The sequence below is a fragment of the Colias philodice genome, chromosome 13 (assembly GCF_061535455.1).
Source record: "Colias philodice isolate Cphi_HAF_F1 chromosome 13, ilColPhil1 Martin Lab GWU primary, whole genome shotgun sequence".
Lineage (NCBI taxonomy): Eukaryota > Metazoa > Arthropoda > Insecta > Lepidoptera > Pieridae > Colias > Colias philodice.
The window spans coordinates 1,128,872-1,156,683 of NC_143098.1; the positions used below are offsets into that span (position 1 = coordinate 1,128,872).

Here is a 27,812-nt window from a genome sequence, read left to right on the forward strand (position 1 = left end):
TTAACTTTAATTACAGTCATTATTTTCCTTGTAAATTCCGAGACTAAATAACTGCTTATTTTCTTGCGATGATGATACACGGGTTCGAAGGAGAATAGAGGGTTATTTTTTAATCCTTCTGAAGTTTTTTAATTTTAACGTTTTATGAATGTGCAAAATCTTTCCAAAATTTTATGGATAACAACGCACTAGCTCTTTATTAGTCCAAAATAATTGATTTATTTTTTGTTAATGTCATATTAATAAACAACTCAATTAATAGCGTAATATATTTCTGACTCAATAATTTGACTTGGTTCTTACATTTTGAGCAGATAGTCACAAAACATATTTTGAACATTTAAAAAATGGCTTTCTACTTTAAAAATCATTAGGCCTTTATCAACTTCAACAAGGTAACTAAATTATTCTTCATTATTTTTTATAAAAACAAGGAAAGGAACATACCTATAATTTAATGCCATCACAAGAGGTCAAGCTATAAAAATTATTATCAGTACAATACAGGTCCATGGTTTCTTTAGTCGTGAAATGGGTCGCATCAGTGTTAAGCTGAGTTCTGTAGTGTACACTCTGAATGGGAGTCGATTAAGAACATTGAAAAATATTCATGGACGCATTATAAAATAAGTGATGGCTTCTGCGGACAGTGAAAACCGTAGACCGAGTTAGTGCTTGTTTTATTTGGTTTTGTTTGTGTGTGGAATAAATGTTTCTACTTTCTATAGTATTTCGAGGACGCGGAATTTCTTTTTTTTTTCACGGAAAAATGAGCGTTTTCCGATTAATTAGATATTTTTTTTTGGGTTTCATCTTCTTAAGTGTTTTACGTGATCAATTATTATAAACATCTAAACATAAAAATATTCACATAAAAAATAAGTGAAGTAAATAAGTAATTGCATCCACATTATTTGAGACTTAGATTTCCTTCAAATAATAGTGGTGAATGGCCAATAGTTCCTTTTTTATTACCTATAATATTTCTTCCTTTACCTCCTAATATTACTCAAAAATAATATTAAATCCGTAATCTTTGAACCAAAACCAACAATACAAAAATAGTGGGAACAATACCTGTTTAAAGAAATTTATTCCCTCCATAAAATTGTATTTATCAAGTACTAGCTTTCCGCCCGCGGCTTCGCCCGCGCATCAAAGAAATACCCGCATAGTTTCCGTTCCCATGGGATTTCCGGGATAAAACTTATCCTATGTCCCGGGGTAAAAAGTAGCCTATGTCCTTTCTCGGCTATCAAAATATCTCTATACCAAATTTCATGCAAATTGGTTCAGTAGTTAAGGCGTGATTGAGTAACAGACAGACAGACAGAGTTACTTTCACATTTATAATATTAGTATGGATTTATGCAAATCCCTTTGTTTTCATAAAATTCCATGTCCCGATAACCTGTAAAATACGCGTCTCAGACTCATTTGAATATATTATTATCATACATTTCTGGGCATATGTTTCTGTAAATAAAATGAAAAACATCATTATTTCATACAAACTCCAATAGTCACTTGGGGTCACTGAAAATCAGTGGTGGTAAGGTATTAATCACCTTGCCATCATAAACTGAGTTGGCTCCATTTGTCAGGTCACTCACTGCCACATTACCAACTGTGTTCTCAGGAATAAGATTCTTTTATTTTTAGAATTTTTCTTTTATTTCCTTTGTTTTTCCTTTGTAAATGTATATCTTTGAGTGATTCTGACAATAAATGTGTTTTATTTATTTATTTATTTATTTATACATTTTCCATGCTATGTGAAACTTTCAAACTGATGAACTATAGCTTCAAGATACGCAAAACTTGTTCTACTGAAAATAGATTGAAAACTTTTTTGTGAACATTTTATGGCAAGATCCCGATCTATTCTTAAAAAAAAAAATTTGGCTCCACAATACATAATATAAACATTCCGATATATTTTCAATAAATAATTATTACACTGACTTCTCTTCCTTTCTTCCCTTATAGATGGTCTAGGTCTACGGCATGTACAGACATTCCTCATGTTCCTCGCCATGCTGTTAGCGTACAGCATGAGAGTCAACTTGAGCATGGCGATAGTCGACATGACTAATAAAGAGAATGAACATGTAAGTAATTATTTACATCTCTACATGGTATCACAAATTGTAAAACAAAGTCGTTTTTTATGTCCCTATGTATGCTTAAAACTTTTAAACTACGTAACGGATTTTGGTACGGTTTGTTTTAAAAGATAGAGTGATTCAAGAGGAAGGTTTTAGTTTATAATTTATTAAGTTTTAGACAAAGCGAGCAAAGCCGCGGGTGGGAAGCTAGTTTTAAATAAATGTCCAATTCGTTGAAGAAGAAATATTTGGGAGCTTGTGTGTATCTATTATAAAAAATAAGTCTTTAATTAGAACAAGTAAAGATTTGATAGTTTATTTAAATTAGATAAATTGAAACAAGTTTCAAAATTATTCCGTGAGTATGTAATATGATAATATTATGTTTCCTACCTGAGCAATGTGATCGTTTATCGTATACAAAATAGAATTATGACCAATATTTTATTTTTAAAACAAATTAATCTTGTATTCTATAAATAACACTGGTCATAATATTGTTATAATTTTAGGTTATATAAATTAGAATTTAAGATTGTCAACAATATTTATGTAAAATTATATTATGAAAATATTAAAAAGATTTAACGCTTGTTTAAAAGGTCAAAGGTCGGAATAATTGTAGCTGATATAATATTACTTTTAGTACATAACAAATGATATAGTGATTGTGTGGGGTTATCTAATGCTATCGAATTGTATTGATTATGACGTTGTTTATCTTGTAAAATAATAGTAAACTATCACTATTATTAACCCTAGAAAGATAATCATATTGAGTAGTACGGGAAAGATAGTCATGCGTCAAATTTACGCATGTTTTTTAGTTAGCTCTAAGTCGCGGTATATTGTTTTTTTTTCTATAAATTGTAAGTTATTATATATTTACAGTTATATTAGAATAATTAATATTAAAAATAATTTATTTTTAATTATTTTTATACATATAAAATAACGAAAACATTAAACGTCTGCTTTAAATCTACAATTCTTGTAACACGTATTATTTATAATAAAAACTTATTTTTGGCCACAATTATCAGACTTTTTTATATGTTTATATGTTGTACATATAGTTATATAAAAAATAGTGAGAAACAAGTTTAGCACATATCAAAGTATGCTCACGACATATACATGTTACATTTTTTGCAGGAGGCATTTGCCTTTCGTCATATTTCAGAAGGACAAAAAGTATAGTAAATACGTTTTTTTTTTACTGAAGGCCTCCTCAGTACTTTCTTACGATGTACCAGATACTTCATTTGGCAACAAATTGGAGATATTATCACGCAAATATCTTATCAAAGCTGGTGATTCTAAACACCCACGCATAAACAAAGAAGACGGTTCCATGCTTCTATATTTCATGTTTTTTTGACTCAGATGTTTTTGTGCTTTGTTGTTAACATTGTGGCTATAAATTTAATATGCAATATGCAGGCAATTTTATTGATTCCATAAAATAAAGCCATTGGCCATCTCATTGTCTTCCTACTATTGAACATCAGGGAACACATTCGGTCTAATGCATCTACTCCGCCTTTTGCTTGAATGTAATATATCATCTTTGCTTTGTACCTCATCGGAAAAAGCTTCTTCTGTGTCACTTTGCTCGTCATCTTCAATTTCGTGGTCCTCCTACTTCACTATCGGTTTCTTCACAGGGACCCTCATCGCTTTGCATAAGAGCGGATAGTATACAATATTCTTCCAATTTCCTATCCCAAATTGTTTTCTATATTTGCTTCAATATGTATAAAAATAAATTTTTAACATAAGTCACGATATACAGTAAAAATAAGCTAAAAAATATTCAAACTACCATAGAAGTCAAAATCTTAAAAGTCACGGTAAAGATAATCATGCGTAATTTTGACTCACGTAGTCGTTATATTTCGAAATCGGTTACTCTAACTTTATTGACGCGTATACCATAGGGTAGCTCTCAGTGACTTATGAAATGTCCTATAAGTACAGTTATGGATTCGCGACATTTAAAAAGATACAGCTATATTTCGAAAACGCAGGAGTCATTTTGACGCAGACTATCTTTCTAGGGTTAAAGCAATGGAAAAATAGGAAAGTCTAAACTAGATAAAAACCGCAGATTGATCAAGAAAATAAGTAAGTAGTATAGGGATGCAGGAAAATTCACTTAGCATAAGTGAATTCTGTGTTTCGTTTATCGATTATTTTTAGTCAACTTGTTTGAACTGCATTTATTGTATATCCAGACAATATTTTTGTATGTTTAGTCACCACTACAGATCGATTAAAAACTACAATATAAATTTAGTAGACATGCTCAAATGCTACAAATTCTGAGTGATTAGAGTCCGTTGATATTTCTACATTAATCTCTTTTGAGTCGAAATTATAGTGATATAATTTGGACATAATCACCAAATATCTGTTCTTTTTGAGTTGTAATAAAAAAATATAATACAAAACATCACTGAACACAAGATGGTAAAATAAATTGTAAATTTGTTAAAAATTCTACACTACTAAACATTCTACGTTCTTAACTTAAAGCCTGATTTTATATTATAACTTTCTGTCATCGGCAAACGTTGTTCTACCTTACTCTCATCGATAAATAAATATTGGCTGATTCTCAGACATACCTGATATGCACACAAAATTTCATGATAATCGGTCCAGCCTTTAAGGAGGAGTCTGGTAACTAACATTGTGACACAAGTTATTTATAATATAAGAGAGTAGAGAAAAGAAGAGATTAAAAATAAATGTATTGCAATTATAATACATGAGCGTAGCCCAAGATAGAACGCGATGGCGGCGCACTGTAAACGCCCTCTGCCCCACATAGGGGACATAGGACACTATAAGTCAAGTAAGTCAATTTAAATACATATACCATTCAATATTATTTCCAGTACTTTGACTGGAGCTACAGCGTCCAGTCCCTGGTGCTATCCTCCTTCTTCTGGGGCTACGTGGTGCTGCAGATCCCGGCTGGTGTCCTCGCGAGGCGCGTGGGCGGGAAGGTGTTGATCACTATCGCGATAGCTGTCAACTCTTTGATCTCATTGCTGATGCCGTTTTTGGCTAATATTGTGAGTATGATGTGTGTATGAACCTTTCAAATATTATAATAATTCTGTCAAAAACAAGTATGCTTCATGTTCAGCGTATAATGAGTTACTTATTCACGATAACTAATTCAACCAGGATCCTTGCAAAAGAACTTTTAAGTCATAAAATATAAAAACCATATGACAATAATTAGTAGATTATTTTTCATCGTGTAAATTTTCGCAGAAATTGAATTAATCAATCTGAGTTTCTATCTGAATAAATTTCGATGTTCCGAAAAAATCGGGACCTAGCGTGACCATGAATTTTGAAAATGTTGAACTACTTGTAAATAAATGTGAATAATTTTTGTTCATATCGATACACTTATAATGAAATTTGCTTTCAGGGAGGATGGAAAGTGGTTTGTGCGTGTCGAGTGTTACAGGGTATGACGCAAGGCTTTGTGTTTCCCTCTACGCATTATCTAATTAGTCAGTGGATTCCACTGGAAGAGAAGGGCATTTTAACCACTATTGTTTATGCAGGTAAGATACCCCTTACTTAGAACTTATAGCTGATGACATAATATATTTAAATCTTCAGAAGGAATTTCATAATGCTTCGTGAAAGAAAATACTCTTGATGCTGTGGATATAAACTTTAACTCGAAGAAAACATCCCATTACTTTTAAAAGAATTAAAACTACATTAAAATATTTCCGAAAATTCATTTATTACAGTCAGACATCGAGCGACTAAAATCTGTTACAATTACACCCTGAATTTTTATTGCATTGACCGTTAGGATCAGTTTCAAGGATGAAATCTTTCTAAAAAACTTGACGAATCAAAATAAATGAAAACCATAAAATGTCTCTTTCATAAATACTTTTAAAATTCCAGGTGGACAGCTAGGCATCGCTCTACAATTAACAGCTGCAGGCTTCCTAGCAGCGGCTTGGGGTTGGCAAGCGATCTTCTACGCAAATGGAATCCTGGGTCTTGCCTGGGTCGTCTCTTACCTGATATTCGGTTCCTCATCACCAGAACAATCGAAGCTGATATCGAAAGCCGAATTTAAGTATATTCAGACTTCTTTGGGACGAGTTGGTGAACAAAAGAAGGTAGGTACTTATCACATTGATCATCATCATCTTCTATAATATCCTTACTATCTGGGTTATTGGGTCATTTCTTATTTCTCTCTTTGAAGTCTTCTTTTTAGCTTTATTTTACGTGAATATTCAGTTCTCTTATTCAATATTCTTACCATCTGCGTCATCTTCATCTCTTTTTTTATTCTAATTCAGTCTCTTTTTTTCCTCTACGTCTTCTTTAAATTTTCTTACACGTTTTACTGTTCAAAGTCGTTCTACAAATAAAAATTTGTAAGAAATTTTATTCATCGAACTTAGATATTCTTATTTTCTTAAACAAGTGAGGCATGAGGTGCAAATGCTTTACAAAGGGAATTCAAAGGAGAGAAATGGTTCGTTCAAGCGTGTTACTTTAAAGTTAAAACTGAAGTTAACTCTTATAAAGGCTTGTTTTACAAGTTACATTTCGATCGAAGTTATTTTTCACTACTATCTTATGTTTGAGCTTGTTCGTCATATTTTATATAAGAAATACATAACATATTATGCCTATCACTGTAGTAAAAATCCATACTAATATTATAAATGCGAAAGTAACTCTGTCTGTCTGTCTGTTACTCAATCACGCCTTAACTGCTGAACCAATTTGCATGAAATTTGGTATAGAGATATTTTGATACCCGAGAAAGGACATAGGATAGGTTTTATCCCGGAAATCCTACTGGAACGGGTTTTTCTTTGAAAACGCGGGCGAAGCCGCGGGCGGAAAGCTAGTAGTTATATAATATCATAAATAGACTATTATTTTTGTTAAATAATAGTTTGGACCAACATAGGTCACCACTTAGTGAATACAATTCTCAGAGTGTAAATGAGAAAATGAGATTGTTGCATTTATATATAATTTATTTAGACTTTTCTTCTTATCTTCATATTGATTTAAAACGGGCCTCACTGTCCAATGTATAATACAAATTAAATCGAGACGAAAAATTAACGTAAATAAGTTTCGTACGAATTTCAATAAAATATCGTATAGGCAAAGTCAAATATTTTCAAAAATTTCTTCTCTTGGCAATTTTCTTTCTTTTTTAATGAATTAATTTATATTTTATCTTTTAATCCACGTTAAAACGTTGTATACTATTATTAATAATTGATTTCCTTATTTCCCAAAAGTACTCCCCTCCGTGGAAGAAGATATTTACATGTGTACCATACTGGGCTGGTATTATCGCTCATGGTGGACAGAATTGGGGATTTTTCACACTCATGACAGAAATGCCGACATATATGGCTAAAGTATTGAATGTAAAATTAACTCAGGTAAGTAAAAACGCAATTAAAGTATTTAAAACATTACTTTATTGATAAACAAGTTTACATAATATCTTCTTACGGTGCAATAACATCAAACGAACATACATAGATCTTTTAGTGTAAACAAAAAAATGTGTGGTTTTATGAAAGCACGGTAAAAGTGAAACTGTTCGAACGGTTCCGAACACTGCTTTGTGTAGCGCATGTCGCGTGACGGTCGGCTGCCGAGTAGGTATACCTACTCGGCAGCCGCGATACACGCGACATGCGCTACACAGACCAAAAAGTTTGAGACGATGTAATAAAAGTTTCACTTTAAAACTCGTATTCAGTGTTGTTCATTGTTAGAACATTGCATAGAATCTTTTCAATCGCACTAAGAACAACGAAAGAATGCTCTACGCCCGTTTACACTAAAACAATTTAACATAGTGGGGTTAGAATGAGCATTCGGTCGTTTGGTGTAAATGCACCGTTATAAAAACAATACAACCTTTTTCTTTATCTCTTAGTATATGCCGCTAGTATATTATAGTCACCTTGATTAACGAATACACTTTAGAGTTTAGAGAAATGTTACTTACTTTCTTTCAAATAATTTCACTTCAAATATCATTCGTTTTTTCACAGATAAAAGCAACTATTTTTACAAATTATAATTTTAATTAATTTCTAATTATCTTCTTATTTTTCTTTCTAGAATGGTCTATTATCATCACTACCATATCTAGCCATGTGGCTGCTCAGTTTTCCACTTGGTATGATGACAGACTTCCTCATACGACGGAAATGGCTTAGCATTTCCAACACCAGAAAACTTTTGAACTCAATTGGTAAGTAATTGAAGATCTTGAATTAATTATTAATTATTAATTCAAGAATAAGTGAAGTCCCGTGTCCCCGAAGTGGGGTAAGGGGCAGATGCATTATGCATACATCTGTTTCACTGATCGATTTTCTTTATTGACAAGTAGGTGATCAGCCTTCTGTGTCCTACCAGACCGAGACATATTTTTTTCTTCGTCTCCACCGGGAATAGAACCCAGGACCCCTCGGTTCTACGTTCACGCGTCAACCACTGTACCAAGGAGGCGGTCAATAATTCTAAATAAAAAAATTCAAGAATAGTGACAAGAAATAAATTTTTTTAATGAATTTATCAGCGATGAATTTCATTTCATGTTATTAAAATACAGAAATCCAACCAAATTGTTAAATGGTTATTCCATTTAAAACCAATAGGAATAACCATTTATGAATCTATTTATATATTATATGTCAATCTTTTTATTTATTAAAAAAAAATAATTTGCAAAAACATAGCCAGAATTTTACGTGTGTATGAAATAAAGATTTAATAAATTACTTTCTGTAAAATTACTTTTGATTAAACATTGAACATAAAAATAAAAAAAGACGTGTGGCACTCGGGGACTGCCGCGGTAAAGCTATTGCATGCTATGCCTTCAAGCCACACCTCCGCGCCCATCGGAGTGGGGAGCGTGAGGTTTTTTCGTTACGGAATTTCTGGATTCGGTCCCCGCGCTTAAGGCCCGCTCCTCATAGCTTAAAAAATAGAAAGAACACCCATGAGGCAGGATTTTAAACCGCGGCTTTCATAATATTATTTTAACCGTGGCGAATCGAACCTCGCAATGAAAATCTATACCTTAATTTTTTTCAAATGTTCAAACATTGAATTTAACGTGGCACAACTAAAAAACAAAATGCATTTTCCAAACTAAATCCACATGATTACAATACAGTGTTTTCAATACATTGCTGTTTTCCTTCCATCACAGGTCTCTGGGGTCCAGCGTTAGCGCTCATTGGATTGTCCTACATACCGCAGGGCATGGGGTTGGCTGTTGTTATAATGTTAACCCTTACAGTTGCTATGAACGCCGGCCAGTATACTGGGTATCCTGTAAGTATTTTATCTAAACTATACTCAAATCAAATCAAATCAAATCAAATCATTTATTTATTTCTCCTCACAATTCCCAATCACATAAATTAATCTACATGCATACAAAATTATCAAACAATAAGCTGGAGTTGGAGGAGCTGGTGTCTGAAATGGGTTTTAACCGGTATCACAGATCACCAAAATACTAAATAATACTAATATTATAAAGCTGAAGAGTTTGTTTGAACTCGCTTATCTCACGAACTACTAGGCCAATTTGAAAATTTTGATAAACTATAGCCCATTTATCGTGGAAGGTTCTATATCGTCGCAGTTCATCATTACAAGTCATCGCAAATTATGAGTAAACCTTTCTGCTTTTCGCTCAGTTTATTACAGTAAAGAAAATATTTTGAATATTGTTGAAATCACAAACACATGACATAATTTATTACGTCATAGTGTTTCAAATGTAATTCACAAACTATGGATCTCAATCTAGACGAACGAAAAAAAGACGTGTGGCACTCGGGGACTGCCGCGGTAAAGCTATTGCATGCTGCCTTCAAGCCACACCTCCACGCCCGTCCCCGTGGGGAGCGTGAGGTTTTTCGTTACTAAATTTCTGGATTCGGTCCCCGCGCTCAAGGCCCGCGATAGAAGCTATGCAATAGCTTAATAATACCTTAGAATACAACAAAAAAAATCACACAAAGAGCTTATCATAATATTTAATTGTTTCAGCTAATCTTCATAGATTTAGCGCCAAACTTCAGCTCTCTACTTATGGGTATATCCAACTCATTGGCAGGAACTATATCTATTATTGCACCAATAGTATGTGGTATTATAGTGAAGGATGAGGTGAGGACATGTTTTTTTATTATTTTTTACTCATTACCACATAGTTATTATTAAATAAAATAAAAAATAAAAATAAAATTATATTTATTTGCTTAAAACATGGTACATAGAGATGTCAAAATATTTCGATTGTTCATCATGTTTTGCTTAGTCTAAAGCATGCAAATACTGTCTAAATTTAAATTACTTAAATACAATATTGAAATGAAATTACTTTACAATTAATTGACAAATAACATTCCACAAAAATTACATTTTAAGGCTATACATACAATTATTATAATAATTAACATTTATAGTCAAAAAATTCTTTTATGCTATAAAAACAATTTAAGATCAACCATTTCGTCAGTTTATTTTTAAATACATTAATTGTTTGGTTTCGTTTACCTTTGGGAATACGGTTGAATATTTTTATGAGCATAATACATTATACTAAAAAACTACAGTTCGGTCACAATGGTTTTTTTAATCAATATTATACTCACATAAATCATACATTTAGTATAATAAATACGAATTATTGTCGTGATGCTTAACTTATATATTAATATTATTGAGATAATATTAATAACTTTATCACAAATATAAAAACTCCTCCTACGAATAATAAAATAGAGCAAAATGTAAAGCGCCTAGAAATATACACTTCACTACATAGTATAAAACAAAGTCACTTTCTCTGTCCCTATGTCCCTTTGTATGCATAAATCTTCAAAATTACGCAACAGATTTTGATGCAGTTTTTTTTAATAGATAGAGTGATTTAAGAGGAAGGTTTTAGTATATAATTTATTAGGTTTTAGACAAAGTGGGCGAAGCCGCGGGCGGAAAGCTAGTACTTCATAAATATTTTTAAACATGTTTTTTTATTCTTTAAAGAACCCAGGTAGAGCTTAAAATTAATATAAATCTAAGCCGTAGCTGTAATCTACACTAATATTATAAAGCTGAAGAGTTTGTTTGTTTGTTTGTTTGAACGCGCTAATCTCAGAAACTACTGGTCCGATTTGAAAAATTCTTACGGTGTTAGATAGCCTGTTTATCGAGGAAGGTTATAGGCTATATATCATCACGCTAAGACCAACAGGAGCTGAGCAATGCGGGTGAAACCGCGGGGAACAGCTAGTATGATTATATTCCAAGATAATTAAAAGATACTAGCAAAAATATTGATTTTTATCAACGCATGATATTTTCCGCCCCAACGGAGAAACTAATTATTATTATAAATTTCACAGCGCATGTTATATGAATAATACATTATAATATCCCTACTTAACCTTTTTAAAGATTTAAAAAGTGATGAAGCTTCTCAATATTTACCATTTTTAATGCAATAAAACTAAATATTAAATTTTCAGACGGACCCAGCCGAATGGCGAAAGGTATTCTTCTTGGCTTCAGCTATATATTTTTTTTCAAACTTGATCTTCGTGCTGTTTACAACATCAGATCGTCAGTCTTGGAATGAACCCGAGCAAGACAATGGTAAATACTTCATTTGTAATAAATATTACACGTTACTTAGTAATTTACAGTAACATTATAAAGATAGAAGATCAGAATATTTATATTTTTGTTACCTTGAAATAAAAAATCTCAGGAGCTACTAAACCAATTTTGAAGATTCTTTAAACGGCCGCAAGTCACAGTCAGACTCCCAGTGTAAAATTAAGTTTGAAGCTTTAGAAATGTACCGACTCTTTATTTTTTTGTATTCCAGAAACAAAAGACATGGAGCTGCAACCAGCAAATGACAAGAATAACAGCACTGCCTCAAAATTGTGATAGAAACATGCTTGTATACTGTATTTGATTTTAGTATAATTCCTGTAAATAAATACCTAGTCGTAAGTTTAATTGTTTTTGTTGAATAAATTTTTTACTATTAAATTTTAAGGTATTTTATTACTAGAACCTACCCGCGCCTTCATCGCGTGAAATAAGAAAACACCGCATATCTTACGTCCTTTCTCAGATTTCAAATTATATTTGTACAAAATTTTATTCAAATCGGTTCATTGGTTTAGACGTGAAGAAGAGTCAGACAGACAGAGTTACCTTCGCATTTATCTTATTTAGTTAGGTTTCTCAAAATAGGAATACCTATTACCTATATTAATTATTGTAATTTAAATTACATGTATTTATGTATTAAACAACGTTTAATTAACGAACAAAAAACAAATTCAGTATCATGTTTTAATTAAAATCTTGTCTAAAGCCTTGACATGAAAACATCTGTTTTATCCATTGAGATAATATTACTATACGTATGGAGGAGACACCACGAACAAAATCTGTGCGCCATTTTTTTGCTCTAACTAAGTTTTAAAAATTATTATCTAGTTAGGTTCTTACCGATGAAAGTTATTCCTTTGCACATTTCCGTATTATTTGTATAATATCGTAACACACACGAAGGCATATTTGATGCGTTTCACTTTAAAACCATTAAAAAAACCGCTCAACATACGTCATGTGGCGTATGTTGAGCGGAACATAAGTGACGTAGGCCGTGTCGTCTCCATATATGTATATCTCAATGGTTTTATCACAGTTAATGCTAGAAATACAAAGGAAAAGGGAGATAATATGTATCTTCTAATAGAACGAGCATGTCTTTAATTAATTTAACTGTCCGAAACATTTAACATTTTGTGGTAAATTAATTTCCTAGCTAACAAGTCATTATTTCGTATTTCTGTGAGAGTTTTAGGGAACTTTTGAAATTTTCATTAAATATACAGGGTGGCTTTATATAGGTGTTTTAAGGGGGTGCAAGTAAAGCTCATTTAGAGTAAACATTATCTCGCCGAAACTTATTAATTTTAGAAATATTTGACATTTTAACTTTTTTGAAAATATACCAAATTCTTAGGAAAAACGATAAAAATTATTAGACTAGAACCTGCTCACTACCTAGTAAAGGTATATTATGATTAATGTAAATAATTATAATATACTATATATTATAATATACTATTTAATAAACTTTATTTTTAATGCCATTGAAAAAGTATCTTTATGTTCTAAAAGTTTTTACTTTCAAAAATCCAAATCAAAGTTAAATGCACTATGAAATGAGAATTTTATGTAAATACAAATAGCACAGCTTACCCATATTTTTAAGGATTAATGTTTCTTAATTTCAATAATGTAAGTAGCCTGTGCTGTCTTGTACTAAAAATCAATTTACCTACTTATTAATGCAAATATTGATCTTATTAATCCATAAAATTGCTAACAAATGCAAAAGTTTAAAATACACAAATAAACCCCAGATATGATATCTTCCAGATTATACAATGACTATTGATTTGCATTTTTGAATTGACATTAATTTTAATCATGAAAGACTTTAACGGATTTTAAACGCGATTTATTAATTGACGTTACGTTACGCACACTTTGCAGCGAGCGACTCTACAATAATCTAAGCTCATTAAAAACATATCATATTCAATACATTTATTTTATCCCAACTTACATAATAAACAACAGTGTATCAATCATCAAATTGCTTCGACACTTCAATCACTCTGATGAGATTATAAACGGTACCAGTAGCCCATCCCAGGAAAGCTCCTAATAGTGCTCCTGGAGGTCCTCCAAATGCTGCACCCACTCCTATACCTGCTACCGTCGCACCACCAGTAGTTGCCAGACCTTCTGTGGCTGTATACAAGGGTTTTTCTCTCCTGGTTCTGGTCAAAACTTCGTGCACTTGAGAGCTTCCAGAAGTTTCTATAGGAGATGCTTCGACCACGAGAATTATGCAGATCAGGAATAATCCATAGAAGGGAACTTTCAAATCCATTTCGTAAGGTAGTAAGAGGTATCAGGTACTATTAGGTATTATTTGATACTATTTTGTGTCGTACTTCTTCTTAAATGTTAATAGGAACTGTTGATAATTAGGAGTTTATTCGATTATATATTTTCGGGACCCTCGATATCTTTGGGTTTCCCCCGCTCTCGTGGTAATGATAATACAAACATAACCCTTTAAAGTGATAAGTTTGGCAAATTATATGTATAGGATGTTTAATTATATACTTACAATGTTTTGAATCAAGTTATAACAGAGTATTTTAAAGTTACAATTGTATACAAATATAGGTAATATTATGTATATATACTGCATAATATAACCCATTGACCACCGAGCGGCCCGATCGGGCCGAGACACAATAGATTTTCTATTGTGTCTGTGATCCGAGGACTGACGGAATAATAAAGCTCTCAAGTTTTTTGTTTGAACGCGCTAATCTCAGGAACAACTGGTTCGATTTGAAAAAAAATGTAGGTGTTAGATAGCCCATTCATCGAGGAAGGCTATAGGCCTATATTATCACTCTAACCAGATCCTCCACTCCTCTTCAGGAGCGGAGCTCTGCGGGTAAAACTGCGGGGCACAGCTAGTCTATAATATAATATATGGTATTTGATATTTCTTATTTAGTTGGGCATGATACATATGCATTTAAAATGTATTTTTTACGTAACTACATAGAAAATAATTATTATCATTATCTACCATTAACCCTATATAGTTAAATTATACATAGTATAATAAAAAAGCAATACATTTATATCTGACAATAATACTAGCTTAAATTAAAATTATTCGCAAAACAACACCCTATATTCTAACATGTTTAATTTACTGATTAATTCATTAGAAAAAGATACATAGGTCATCATAGGTAACTTGTGATAATATGTTTAGACGAAAGTATCATTTAAAAACAATGTATTTTCCTTATGTCTTTTCCTTGTCTTTATCAGTAAAATTTTCGTACAGTTTGTTAGACTTTTGTTTGCAGATTTTTTCTAATTTTTATTGGAAGTTAACAAGTCGATGTTAGAATGCATAGAACTTTAGAAGTTAGTATAAAATATGATATTATGTAGCCTATAGATTCCCGCAAATAGGTAAATGTACCATAAATGGACATCATAAAAACAGTTGTAATATGAAATCCTTGTTCCGGAGATGGCGTGTTCAAACAAACAAACTTTTCAGCTTCATATTATAAGACGTACAGATAAGAACTGCACAAAGCAGCTTCTGCTAATAAATCTACTTAAATAAGAACCCTTTAGAATGTGGGAATAATAATTATGATTACAATGGTCTAAGAGCGTGTGGTAGATCAACCTTCACTCATTTGATTCCCAGATGAGATATATTTTTTATTAAAAATATTTTTTTTTATATCCTTGGTTACGAGATCGGTTAAGGTCAATCTCCCATAGTCTCCTCTACAATAATTATGTATTGTATTATTAAAATATAATTACTTTCATTTACAATATTCAAAATTGTATCTATAAAGTACTTATCTGTTCATTCATTGTTTTTAGTGGACGTTCATTATCCCAACCACATGAAGGTAAACAACCAATTTTATTTTAATTAACGGCGAAAATTTGGACGAGAGTATGACAGGAAATTTCAATATTTTCTGACTTTAATTAATGAAGGTTATTACAGTACATTTAAGAGGATTTAGCGAAAACTCTTTTTTTTTATTTTTTTTAACGAGATGAAAAATAACGTTATATTTAATCGGTCTGGCATACTAAACCTCCCAAACGCATGAAGCGTTTTCATTGCAGCTATTTATTTATTTACATTCTTCTGGAGCTTATGACTCTTAGATTTGATGATAATAGAAAAAGAAGTAAGAATAGAAGACTTTAAATTTAGAATATTTTTTTCACTTCTACATTGCTTTTTAATATGAATAAATTACCTTGCGAGTTCAAATCCTTTATTTTTCATAATGAAAATCGATGAAAACGCCTTTCCGTAAAAAAATGTGTGAAATATCCAATAACTATAAGTTTTGCTTATTTAGGCGGGTCGTCTATAAATACGTGAAGATTTTTCTTTTACTTAAATAAAGATTTGTCGACTTTGCTGTACTGTTTACGAAGACCCAAACACCCAAACATAAATAAAACGTTCGTTTGTTTAGTTGTTAGCTTACCTCAGGAAGTATTAGTTCGAATTGACGTGTTGGATAGTTCATTTATCGAGGGAAACTATAGGCTATACAGGCACAGCATCATGCTACGACCTAAAAAGCGGAATAGGAATGGAAAGAGAACAATTTCCAGGCCAAGTTTATTTTTTCATAAAAAAGTTTTGTTTAATTAGTTTCTATATAATATTATATAGTAGATAACATACCTATAAAGTCGTAGAACAAAATATTTTTTTGGGATTGATATAGCGATGATGATGAAGTAAAGTCGTAGAACAAAATATGTTTTTGGAATTGATGAAGTGAAGCTGCCTGCAAGAAGTGATACGCAAATTTTCTTTAGCCTTATATATATATTTTTTTTTATTTCCTACACTTTTTTGGTATCTCCATAAAAAATCTCCTTAGTAGGTAGGTACTTGCCTATTTTTATGAAGATACGCATGTATTGATAGATTATTTCTTAAGAAACACGACGTCAGTAGATTCGCAACGATTACCTCCGATTAACTTGAAGATTATGCATTAAAACGTGAAACTTTTATCAATCGACAAACCTTGTGCTGTATCACTAACTGGATCTATACTCACATAGATAATTTTTATTATTATTTTGTCAATGTATCTACGTCTTTTCACGAATCTGCGTATCATTCTAAATACTTAAAATGAATACATTTTTAGATCGCAAATATTAAATTTATTTTTATTCAATTTTAAATCGAAAAACAAAGTAGATTGATTATCCATTTAGTGATAGAGCAAAATAATTTTACAAATTTATAAAGCAACAAGTAAGTTTTACTTGCAAACGAGCGATACTTTAACATACTCTACCTTAATTCTGCATTCTTTATGTGCTTATTTAAAATTAAAAGTTATTCTTACTATTTTGGTAAACAACCTGAATCGACACCAAACCACAGACCAAACAACCAAATATTATGTACACATATAAACTTATAATGCTTCAAAATAAGCTATTATTAACACTTACAAAACGCAGTAAACGCATCTTCTGAATAATTATGTCTTAAGTTTGTAGTTCCGGTTGGAAATCACGTACAGAAGGTGTCATATTTTATTGATAGCATTCTAATGAGTTCACAGGAAAATGTGCTATTTTATTGTAGAGAGAAGGATAACAAATACATGGTGCATTCGAGATGTTTCTATAGAATTACTATTTTTATAAAAAGGGGTAAGGATGCATCTCTTATAATATAGTTTGTTTTTCTTACGAGCATAATCCATACTAATATTATAAATGCGAAAGTAACTCTGTCTGTCTGTCCGTTACTCAATCACGCCTAAACTACTGAACCAATTTTCATGAAATTTGGTATGGAGATATTTTGATACCCGAGAAAGGAAATAGGCTACTTTTTATCCCGGGAAAATGACGCAATCTCGGAAATCCCACGGGAACGGGAACTATGCGGGTTTTTCTTTGACTGCGCGGGCGAAGCCGCGGGCGGAAACCTAGTATAATATATTTGTAACGAGTTAACTCAAAAAACAGACTCAACCTAAAAATGTATGTCTTTAATTTTCATTAAATTAATTGAAAGGAACAGTAAAATAATTTGGAAAATCCAAAAGTGCACGCCTCATAATTTTTTTTTAATAAATATTTATTAATTATTATTTTTGTTTATTTACTTAATAACAATTAAACCACATCGAATCAGACCCTGAAAAATGAAAGGGTTCTATTCCTGAGCATACTCAAGCGTAAGAGAAAAAAAAAGACTCGATTAGTAAAGTATTTCGGTCGCTATCGTGTTAACAAGAAAAAGGATCCGCACATACAGACACACGGACGTCCAAGACAGAACTTTTTTAAACTGTTTTTTAACTAGTTTAAATAACAAAAATGACATCAAAAATATCATGAACGTTAAAAATAGTGTTTTTTCTTAATATGTGTGTGTATGTATTATCTTACAAGTGCAATGTATGATACATAAAGACATTTTAAGTTTGAAAAATCAGATGTTTTGCGCGAAGTGACAGTAGTACCCACCTCAACGCTTCGCTTATGAGGCGTGCAATATATAATTATTACAGAATAACATAAAATTAATAATTTATTGACTCTACATAACCAAGAAACCACTTGTATATAGTTTAGGAAAATATCTCATAGATGGCGCTGTAACCAAAAACGTATTCGTCTAGAAGAAGACCTATTTCCATTCATTCCTTCCATTTCTAATAAACAATTGCGGAAATCTATTAGTAAACAGATCAATAAACACAAAATTTATTGTTTATCTAAATCATATGGCTATAAGGAACACGATTAGAGGAAAATTTGAGGAAAAGTCGTGAAGGTTCTACAAGTCTGTCTATTTAGGTATTAATGTGTGCTACTTCGCATATAAATTGAATATTAGGAAGTAGGAAAATAATTAATAACGTTTTAAAAGTAAACTAGGATTTATTCCCTCGAAAATAGACAAAAGTATACGGAGATAATCTTCTTCTTATATATAAAAATGAATCGCAAAATGTGTTGGTAAGCGCATAACTCGAGAACGGCTGAACCGATTTCGATAATTCTTTTTTTATTATATTCCTTGAAGTACGAGGATGGTTTTTATGTAGAGAAAAGATGTGTTTTTGTACCACGGGCGAAGCCGGGGCGGACCGCTAGTTCAATATGAAATTAAAAAAAAATGATGACACAGGTGTGGCTTTTCCTCAAAAATTTTAAAGGTATTCTTATCACTATGGTTTATATTTTTTCTTACTACCTATTGATAAATAAAAATATTCAAAATAATTTTGAATTATGCTCATACCTGTGTATGGTTAGCATTATATAAATTTTTACATAGGTACTAAAATGTATTTATTGTGTGTGCATATTGTGTTGTAGTTCACTTTACTATTGATAACGTTTTTCTATATACAATATACATGCTATAATATTATTATTCCAAAACCGTTCCATATTATTCCACTGATGTGTTACATAATATCTTAACATAATCTTAATATATATAAATCTCGTGTCACAATGTTTGTCCTCAATGGACTCCTAGATGACTTAACCGATTATAATAAAATTCGCACACCATGTGCAGTTCGATCCAACTTGAGAGATAGGATAGTTTAAATATGTAGGTACCACAGGCGAAACCGGGGCGGACCGCTAGTTGAAGTATAGTAGCAAAACGATAGAGTTTTAGTTTTAATGTAAAAAATCTAACTCAACACATAAAATAAATAACACATAAAATTAATTAAAATAATAAAAATATTATTTTAACTAAATCGTGCACCCATATCTATACATAACGACAAACAAACACAAACTTAATAAGGAAAAGTCAAATATGGCTTTTTTGCGTGTCAATTAGCAATTAATTAAAACAATATCGTTTTATTATCTATAAGATTTGCATACTATAGATTTGCTTTGGATTGACCAATTAATGTAATTAGCATCTCATAATGCACAATCATTTGTACAAATAACTTTATCTTTGAATAATGTAATACGCTTATATTTCCGTTGTGTTCAGGAAATTTTTCATTTTTAGGCAAATACTATAAACATAAAGTAGAGAAATAAATCACTACAGGTAAATTAGCTTGGAGAAATTTTTGCATATGTAGTGGTGTGTATATTACTCAGATCTTAGAGCGCGTTTCCACTATATCGTTCTGGCCTATACAAAAATGTTTCGATATCCTAACATTACTATTTAATTTTATACTTATTCCTAGCAACACTTTTGTTTTCAATAAAAACAAGTTTTTATTTGAAAGAAAATGGTTTTGACTTTATAAAAAAAATATATCATTCAATTTTACGCCCTTGAGCAAACGACAAGGCGACTACCGTGAAACAATAAAATATCGTGTCCATAATAATTTGTTTCATAATTAATATTTGACCATAATAATTACGAAACAAAACAAATAAATAAATCGTCACTTGATAGTGGAAAGTGGAAACACGCACAAAACCAGAATAAACCAGTTTACGCTGTCCGCAGGTGCCACGTGCAGTCGTTTGGTAGCGTTAGAACATAAAGCACATTTCATTCAAAAATTATAATTATTATGTACGTAGTTTAATTGATAAATTTTGTATTTGTTGATTGTTGTTATTATTTGTTATTATTGTTATAATATTTGTTGAAGTGAATTACATGTCCCGCAGCCGAAGGCCCCAAATGAAAACTCAGATGTACTTAAAAACTACAGTTAATAGCTAAAATGAGACTTTTACACCCATGTCTGCACGATGCAAACCGGAGTTAAAGAATGAATTTATACAGTTTAATAATTATAAAGACGTAAGCTTGGATGCTAACTAAGGGAAATCGCATCCACATTCTATTCCCGTGCGAACGGCGTATTCAGCAGTTTTGTATGAAGGCAGGGCCATAACTAGTGTTTAATTTGTGTGTAAGTGTTGTAACTTTATATTGTTAATTCAATATGGCTCCAGTGTTAAAACATGGTCGAGGCAAGCCTTTGACTTCTCAAACTAAAGAATTAAACTTTAAATGTCGTTTCTTTTTCAGGTTAGTAAATTTTTCATTTTAGTAACATTGTTAATGTAAAAGTTATATGTATGTTAAATGTGCAAATATTAAAATAAAGTCTCATCTTTTTCAGAGGAGAAACACATATAGTTTAATTTAAAATCCCTTATATATACAGGGTTACTTGTAAAACACCGGCAACCTCGCAGGACAAGATAGCTAACATCATAAGTAACAACATTTGTTCTACGACTTTTGATAATTTGTTAGATTTTATTTTCATACAAAAATAAATATTCATTTAATTTTCCGTCTGAATATTATAAACTCTACGCCTCCCAAAAATTACGTAAAAAAAAAGCGAACGAGAGGGGGAAGGGGGCGTCGCGTGACGCGTCGTCCATCCGATAATGAATAGAACATAGACTTACAAATGTAAGGAGAGTACAATAAAAGTTTAAAAAATCATTTAAAAATAATTTATTGCGTTATGCCAAAAGTCGTAGAACAAATGTTGTTACTCATGATGTTAGCTATCTTGTCCTGCGAGGTTGCTGGTGTTTTACAAGTAACCCTGTATAAAATAAAAACTAAAAATAAAATGTTGTTTTATTTTATTTGCTGACCATACACTACTACAAACGCAAAAATTTCTCCAAGCTAATTTACCTGTACATAGTATAAAACAAAATCGCTTCCTCTGTCCCTATAATCTTTAACTACGCATCGGATTTTGAAGCGGTCTTTTTAATAGATAGAGTGATTCAAGAGGAAGGTTTTATACTAATTTATTGGGTTTAAGACAAAGCGGGCGAAGCCACGGGCGGTAAGCTAGTAGTAAATAAAACTAAACGTTATTACCTACCATAATACCATACGGTATCTTGCCTTGCCATCTTATACTATTACAGCTTTTTTTGACTACCCGGTTGTCTGGAAGAGATCTCTGCCTTAGTAATCAGCCTGTTGAGCTCTCCTATATATATTATCGACCTTCTTACTTACCTTAGATCCTAATCACAGACATGTGATCCTAATCCTGTTACTCTGTTTGATAGTCTGTCTCTTCTTCACGTCTAAACCGACTGAAAGTAGTTCATTCGTTTGAATGAATTTAGTTCACAAATAACATTAGACAATAACTAAGAAAAATCTTGTCCTGTTTTATACGGAAAAAATCCCACGGGAACGGGGCCTATGGGGGTTTTCCTTTGACTATACGTGTGAAGCCGCGGGGGGGAAAGCTGGTTTTATATTAATTATTCCTCTATAACGAGAAAATCATTGAACATATTTTGATAATAATTGGCAGTGGTGAAGATGGTATGTACATAAATAACACATAGGTTGTAGAAAAACTTGCTTTTGCGCGGGTTATTTAATTTATTATTTTTTCGAAATAAAGCTTTCACAATGATACTACATAGATAAGACTAAGGTATATGTGGGCAATATATTCTGTCGTAGTAAAGTCATTGACCACTGCGCAATCAAGAATGATTATTACATTATTTAATTGTACTATTTTATAACATTTATTATTGACTATCACGTATTCTTTACTAAACACGTAGTTATTGTAAATTACAAATTGATTATTATTTTGTGAAAACTGGAAGATTGTCGTATTTGTTTAGAAAGGTTCTAATATTATTGTAGACTAGCTTCCGCCCACGACTTTGTACGTGCATCCCCGTTTTTCCCCGTTCCCGCAAGAATTTCGGGAAATCCTTTCTTAGCGGATGCCTACGTCCTAACATCTACCTGCATGCCAAATTTCAGCCCGAAATGTCCAGTGGTTTGGGCTGTGCGTTGATAGATCACTATATCAGTCACCTTTGAGTTTTATATATATAGATATTGTTCGTAGATAATGTTATGTTCGTTTAAAAATATATTGCAGTGCAACTGGAAAAACGTTTTACTAACGTTAACTCTCTGTTTATTTTTTAATTGCATTTAAATCAGCGCCTCTAGCGGGAGGAGATACTAAAGTTGAACCCTTATTTAAATATCAGTTTTTATGGTTTCCCTATCTATACTAATACTATAAAGAGGAAAACTTTGTTTGTTTGTTTGTTTGATTGTAATGAATAGGCTCATAAACTACTGGACCGATTTTAAAAATTCTTTCACCATTCGAAAGCTACATTATCCACGAGTAACATAGGCTAGGTTTTATCCCGGAAATCCCACGGGAACGGGAACTATGCGGGTTTTTCTTTGAAAACGCGGGCGAAGCCGCAGGCGGAAAGCTAGTTTATACATATTATGAAATACGCGTTTTGTATGGAAGGAATATAAAGTCGATTTTTTTTTGTATAATGTATTTAATTAATCAAATTGTACCTTTGTTATCGATGCATTCTTGTCATCTTAAGGGTAGTTCGTTGATCCCTTTACTAAAAAAACGGAGGGACGAGATTCAATAAATTATTTGAATGCGGTTTGGACACGCAGAGTTGAATTTTTTTCCTTGTAGGACCTAATATAATGTGCCAGACGGTCAAAAATGGTTACAGTAATTATTCAACCATTTTTTTAATATAGCAAAATTAACATAAACAAAGCACATATTATAATTCACTGATGTAAACAGGATTTTGTTCAAAAAAATTAAAAAGCATACTTGTTATGTTCGTTTCAAATTCTCGTTTGCATAATATGATTAATTTATTTTCGTTTTATGGGATTGAATTAGCTTTATCTTAATATATTAGATATATAAATCTCGTGTCACAATTAGGGAATGCAATCCGGATTACCCGAAATCCGATAAATCCGGATTTTGCTCGAATTTAAATAGGCTTTTAAATCCGGATTTGAAGAATGGAATCCGGATTTTTCGAACATATTAGCACAGTATTACAATATTTATAGGTTCTAATGTTTCTTGCGTTAGACGATAGATGGCACTGTAAGTGCATCCCGTTCCCGCGCAAGCAGTCGAATTTGGCGCGAATCGCGACACGTCGCGAAGCGGGCCTAGAAATAATACGTTTGAATTTAGATCTTATCACATTGCATTACTATTGACTTTTGTTTACAACAACTTATCACCATTCGAAGCGTCGACTGGAACGTATTTCAGCTTACGCAGCTTCGAGTATTCGAGTGAAGACAGGCTAAGTAATAGAGTAGCTTCCATTTATAATGTTTTATTTTAGCTATTATTAATAAGTATTTTTTTTTAACTTTGTAGAATCTTGTTTATTGAAGTTATACTTTGTGTGTAGTTGTGTTCATGAAAATTTGAATTTTGTTATTACTGATTTTGATAAAAATAAGAACTCTGATGGAAAGACTGTCATCATTACTAATAAATAATGAAAAAGCAAAATAGGATTTTGCTTACTGATTTAGAAAATTGAAGCTGTTTCGTTTTAATATGTTTGTATATGATGAAAACTCCTTTTGCAATTGTTGTTTCTATTATCTAAGAAAATATTAAATGTTTTGTTATAATGTTTATGTCTGATGGATGTGACAAGGAGTCTGCTTTATGTTTTTTCTTTACCAAAGTGTAAAAGTTTTTATTTTATTAGAATTTTAGAGTTTGTCTAGTTAATTTCTAGGTATTGAAAAATTTAAATACATTTGATTTAACTAAGATTCATGTTTTTTATTGATTTTACATAATAATAAACGTTTCAAACGGAAAAGTCAAATTTTTCATTCAAAATCCGCTAAATCCGGATTCTCCGGATTATTGTATAAATCCGTTTTTCAAAATCCGGATTTTGTAAAGTAAACGGATTTGCATTCCCTAGTCACAATGTTTGTCCTCAATGGACTCCTACCACTTAACCGATTATAATAAAATTCGCACACCATGTGCAATTCAATCCAACTTGAGAGATAGGATAGTTTAAACATGTAGGTACCACGGGCGAAGCCGGGGCGGACCGCTAGTAAATTTATAAAGAATAGAAAATATTCGATCACGGTTGTCACGAAAGACGGTTTTTAGACCGTGGCTTCTGAATAAATATGCCAATTATTGCAGTCTCTATAACATATTAGCTCTACCATATTATATTAACTCTACTATACAATTTAACTAGCTGTGCTCCGCGGTTTTACCCGCAGTGCTCCGCTCCCTTTGGTCTATGACCCCGGTCCCTCCGGTCTATTTGGCCTTCCTCGATAAATGAGCTATCTAACACCGAATGAATTTTTGAAATCGGTCCAGTAGTTTCCGATATTAGCGCGTTCAAACCAACAAACTAACTCTTCACCATAATATTTATAACTTAATTGATAATGATTTTTAGTGACAGTTATGTGCAGTGCACGCATTCTGACGTCAGTATATATTATGTATGATGTAAATACTCATAGTAGGCTATTAAACCACCAACAAACAACGTAAACATAGTCACCTATAGTATTGACGTTCTATAATGTATAACTTCAGATAAATTTATATTAAAGATAAAGTGTTTATTTAACACTTCATAAAATGTTTATCGAAACGATCGTTGATAAAGCTTCGATTTTAACGGATTTAAAACACAGTTTATTTACTCTATTTTTGTCCATGTTTCGAATAGATTAAAAGAAAGATAGGCACAGACAGAATAGCATTTATTATTTTAACTGCTGTATGCAAAAACATAAACACAGAAACAATATGCCAGAAATATTTTTTATTTTATTTTATTATTATAAGGACAATTTAAAATTTTCGATACAGACATATTGTTATGTAGAGCTAAATTGAGATCCCTATAAATAATTAAAATCCTAACAAATACTACGTAAATTAAATTACCCAAAAGTTACACATAACATAAATAATATTGCTTGCATTAATTTACAAAATCCCTACTTAAATTATAAATGCAAAAGTAACTCTGTCTGTCTGTCTGTCTTTTACGCTTTCCCGCTTATACCTCTCAACCAATTGGGATGAAATTTGGCACAGACAATCTTTAGACCCTGAGAAAGAACATGGGCTACCTTTTATTGCGAAAAACACCACGCGGGCGAAGCCGCGGGCGGAAGCTAGTTTATAATAAACTCCACAAGATTTCCCTGCGCCAAATAATCTAAAACATAACATCAAAGCTTAACCTGCAAGTATTAACACAATTTATACATATAAAAAAATCGTTGGAAAGTCGAAACTGTACATTATATTTTAAAAAAAATACTTGAGGCGTGATCTACAATCGATATCGCAGCCAAAAATATAAAATTAAAAATTACTGTCTGTTTTCCTGTATGTATATTATACTACATTTCCGCCCACGGCTTCACCCACGTTTTCAAAGAAAAACCAGCATAGTTCCCGGTCCTTAGAATTTCCGAGATAAAAAGCTTATGTCTTATTCTGGTTCTTCAGCTATCTACATACGAAATTTAATTGTAATCGGTTCAATAGTGTTTGCGTGAAAGAGTCCATCATCCATCCAACCTCACAAACTTTCGCATTTATAATTAGGATTATCATCACGCCAAGACTAATAGTAAAAAATGTGAGTAAAACCGCGTGGCACAGCTTGTATGCACATAAGGTTATATATAAGCGGTGTTGATAGCTGCGCGCGCGCAGAGCGGATCGGTGTCCGCTTCCGAGTAACCAAGGCACTGCCCTTGATCCTAGATAGATCATTTATCTTTTTTGATCTTAGATCGCAGTGTAGTGTGTGAACATGAGTGAAGTGACAACCAGTAAGCCGGGTAAGTTATTAAGTTAGATTTTAAGTTAGCAAGAGTAGTTTAAAATTAAGTTTGTTTTAAGTTACAAAGTAGCAAGGTGATTTTAAGTAAACAAAGGTATAGTTTCATACTTAACAGTTGATTTTTAAAATAAGTTAACATAGATATTATTGTTTTTATTTACGTAGGATAGTAACATCTGTGGTAACTTATTTGAGTTCATTTTTGGAAATTATATGTATTGTAAAATTTTCGTTTTTATTTCTCATAGAGATTAATGAAATAATAACGATACATTGTGACTTCGCTCGTAAGGAACTTGTTATTTTAAAGCAATTTTCCTGTTGCAAGATTTCCAAAATGCGACAAAGTCGAAACGTGATAATAATATAATAAATTCGTAAATTTTGAAATTTTATCTACTTGCTAACCTTCAAAATTGGTCGAAATTTTGCATAAATGCGGTTTTTAAAAGACAGAGTTATTCAAGAAGAAGGTTAATTTATTTATAAAATTCATAAAACGGTAGAGAATATTAATAGCATCAGGAATACCCATACGGAACCAGTGCGGGTAACTTGTATGATTTACTAGCTGCGCTTCGCGATTTCACCCGCGTGGCTCGGCTCCTGTTGGTCTTAGCGTAATGATATACGTATAGCCTATAGCCTTCCTCGATAAATGGGCTATCCAACACGGAAAAAAAATTTCAAATCGGATCAGTAGACCCTGAGATTAACGCGTTCAAACAAACAAACTCTTCAGCTTAATAATATTAGTATAGATATTATGTTTATAACATGAATAAAATAGTAGAGATTATTTAGTAGTAGTATTGCACCCGTGCGAAGCCAGGTCGAGTCGCTAATATTATTTAAAACTAGCGGTCCGCCCCGGCTTCGCCCGTGGTACATGTTTACGTTTTCTCTACATAAGAACCATCCTCGTACTTCCAGGAATATAATAAAAAAAGAATTATCGAAATCGGTTCAGCCGTTCTCGAGTTATGCGCTTACCAACACATTTTGCGATTCATTTTTATATATAAGAAGAAGATGAGGCACGTGCGCTTTTACGATAATACAATCTAAATTCAAGCTAATCTTATTTTTAAGATATTTTAACCGCCCTCTGCAACTACTTCAAAGTTAGATAAAATACAGATTTATCTTAAACAAGTTGTGACATTTACGCATGCGGATTTGAATGGCATTTTTATTATTTTTTAATGTTTCTCACACACAAACATACTACCTAAAATAACTAAAACTATATCTATAATCGAAAACTAATAGCAATTA

The 27,812-nt window shown here is 31.9% G+C and overlaps 3 protein-coding genes across 3 annotated transcripts in view; 2 read left to right on the top strand and 1 right to left on the bottom strand.

The window, feature by feature from the left end:
• Positions 1-545: 545 nt before the first annotated feature.
• Positions 546-12,239, top strand: LOC149483174 (putative inorganic phosphate cotransporter). Its single transcript, XM_089702162.1, has 11 exons — positions 546-667; positions 1,990-2,111; positions 5,012-5,191; positions 5,560-5,698; positions 6,057-6,277; positions 7,430-7,576; positions 8,271-8,403; positions 9,373-9,497; positions 10,224-10,343; positions 11,708-11,834; positions 12,070-12,239. The coding sequence occupies exons 1-11, from the start codon at positions 634-636 to the stop codon at positions 12,132-12,134; spliced, it is 1,413 nt and encodes a 470-aa protein (XP_089558288.1). The 5' UTR covers positions 546-633; the 3' UTR covers positions 12,135-12,239.
• Positions 2,280-14,268, bottom strand: LOC149483175 (uncharacterized). The gene is made up of 2 exons (XM_089702194.1): positions 13,833-14,268; positions 2,280-2,315 (listed from the first exon to the last, which is right to left on the bottom strand). Exon 1 carries the CDS (start codon positions 14,164-14,166, stop codon positions 13,855-13,857), a length of 312 nt encoding a protein of 103 aa, XP_089558320.1. The 5' UTR covers positions 14,167-14,268; the 3' UTR covers positions 2,280-2,315; positions 13,833-13,854.
• A 12,138-nt stretch (positions 14,269-26,406) lies between these two features.
• The window catches only part of LOC149483176 (putative inorganic phosphate cotransporter), a 33,825-nt gene continuing 32,419 nt past the window's right edge, over positions 26,407-27,812 (top strand). Inside the window, exon 1 of the mRNA XM_089702158.1 lies at positions 26,407-26,532. Coding sequence (XP_089558284.1) covers positions 26,505-26,532 — 28 coding nt within the window. The 5' untranslated portion in view covers positions 26,407-26,504. The remainder of the gene's footprint in view (positions 26,533-27,812) is intronic.